The sequence below is a fragment of the Dryobates pubescens genome, chromosome Z, assembly GCF_014839835.1.
Source record: "Dryobates pubescens isolate bDryPub1 chromosome Z, bDryPub1.pri, whole genome shotgun sequence".
NCBI lineage: Eukaryota > Metazoa > Chordata > Aves > Piciformes > Picidae > Dryobates > Dryobates pubescens.
Window position 1 is genome coordinate 37,778,570 of NC_071657.1, and position 2,360 is coordinate 37,780,929.

Here is a 2,360-nt window from a genome sequence, read left to right on the forward strand (position 1 = left end):
CGCTTTATGCAGAAAGGCTGTATGTGTTACCTGCAGAAACCCTATCTCTGCTTCCTGGAAGCATCTCATTGTCTCCCAAACTAACAGAAGCAGACCAAGAGCGTGCTTTGGCACATAGGAGATCCATTTCTTCACCAGTGGCAAACAGTTGTCTTTTCTAAGCATTGATGTATACCATCTTCCACGTGGAAGTCAAAAGGATCTATGCCAATTGGAGCAGGATTTTACCAGGAAGTAGTTTCACTTAAACCTGGTGTGATTTTTTTCTGTTGCTGTAGGCAGTTACATAATTTGCATGAGCAGCCCAGAGTTGTACTGGCATAGGCTGTAACTCAGTCAGGAATTTAAACTGACTTATGGTCAGCAACCCACAGTGGTCATCCTTCATGAAATCTCTTTTCATCCTGTTTATCGTCTAAACATCTGCAGCATGGTGATTGGTGTTCAGTGGGACAGGGAACTGACCCACTGAATCAAATGAAAGACATTTACTCCAGTTTCTTTGTCCTTGCTCCATCAGCGCACTTGGGATTGTCTCTGAATGGAGAATCCTTAACTGCAGCATGTGAATGTAGGGAGTTTAAAGGCAATTGGCTTGGTACACTGCCTATTTCAGGCATCAATCCAACTTCACACAGCTCAGCATCACAGAACCAGGGTCTTACAGGTGACAGAAAGGATGCATGCTTGGTTCTGTTTCCCACAGCAACAAAAGCAGGGCTGATTCGGGAACTTGATGCCCAATACACATGGCACACAGCCTTGCATCAAAGGGACACCACAGTGGTGTGTGTCCAACACTTTACACCAGGCCCAGACATGCTCCAGCTGCCTCAGCATCCCATCACAGGAAGGGGCACACTCACTGCCATTTCCATGAAATTTTTTACAGTGCCTCTAGGCCTTTCTCCTGAAACCACCCTCCTAAATCAAGATGTCCAACTTTGCCACAGCTGTTTAAGAACAGCCAACAACCTGCTTGATGGACTTTTGAGGCAGCTGGAGTATAGTTGAGCCATTTCCTTCACACAAACACTATTACTGCTACAACATGTTTGCTCTGCCTATTGAATCCACAGAAACTCATCTATGACTATGGGTTTTTTTAATTTCAAATTGGCATTTTTGCTTTAATCTGATGTTTACATTTGTTCCAAAGCATTATGCTCTGATATTAGGGATTTCTCCAGTCTGATGGAGAAAGATGTTGCTGTTCAGAGGCTGGAACTTGGGTTTTCAAAAAGAAGAATCAAGCTAGAAATAAAATTCACAGGCTCAAGGATGTGACAGTGCCTGGAACCACTGATGGATGACTGTGGCAAATACTACATCTCTTAAAACCTTTCACTACTGAGACCAGACATCTGTCTTGGACAAATTTTGCTTTGCAGTCATCATTCTTGAGCTCTGCAGTGTTTCCTTGAAATAGCACAGGGTAATAATCTCTCTCCCTGCCAGAAACACTGGATTAATTTCCATAGTCTGATTAATGGAGATCAGGGCAGAAGGCCATTTTGGCTTTGATTCTGCTGTTACAGTTGTGAGTTCTACCCATTTCTCAGGGGCTGCAGCTTACGGTCTTCCAGGTTATTGGTTGACCAAGGATTTTCTTTCCCATTACATAGAAATGTGTACCAAATAAAACAGTAAGAAATATAAATAAATAATCACAAAACATAGAGGAGCAACCCACAGATTCTGAAAAAGAGGGGGACTGTGAGACTAACAGCAAGCCTGCGTGTCTCACTGTCCGCTAGGGAGATGAGGTCTCTGACCAGCGTTCTGCGATATTGCTGCTCATGCCAGGAGAGGAGACATCACAGTTTTTGATCAGTGTCAGCTCTTCCATGCTTTGCAAGCATGGGGCTTGCTGGAAGAACCCCAGGATGCTGCCCCGTGCTGCCATGGTGGTCTGTTGCAGGCCTGGCTCTCTCAGGACCGTGACGAGGAAGTTGATGTATCTCATAGCTAATCGGAGCGTCTCGTTCTTGCTCAGTTTTTTGTCGGGTGGGTGGGTGGGAATGAGTTTCCTCAGCTTGGCAAAGGCACTGTTGACATTTTGTTGCCTCCATCGCTCCCTGGTGTTGGTGAAGATCTTCCTTGTCATTCTCAAGGTGCTGCAAAGCAAAGGAATTGGTGAGTGAATGTTACATACCTCTGGTGTTCACACAAGCTGCCGCTCTGGAGCATTGTGAGCATGCAGTGGCAGTGCTAGGCATTTATAATTTTTACCCTCTATGGCTGATACCCTTGTCCTGTATGTCCTGTATTCAAATCCTTATAGTCATGTCCCCATTCACAGCCATCTTCAGAAGCATTGTGACTGCAACTAGATGCCATAGTCCAGTAAGGACTTCACA

At 44.9% G+C, this 2,360-nt stretch overlaps 1 protein-coding gene across 1 annotated transcript; it reads right to left on the reverse strand.

Moving 5' to 3' along the window:
* Window positions 1-1,753: 1,753 nt before the first annotated feature.
* On the reverse strand, window positions 1,754-2,107 carry TAL2 (TAL bHLH transcription factor 2). Its single transcript, XM_054178950.1, has one exon. The coding sequence runs from the start codon at window positions 2,105-2,107 to the stop codon at window positions 1,754-1,756; it is 354 nt and encodes a 117-aa protein (XP_054034925.1).
* Window positions 2,108-2,360: the final 253 nt, after the last annotated feature.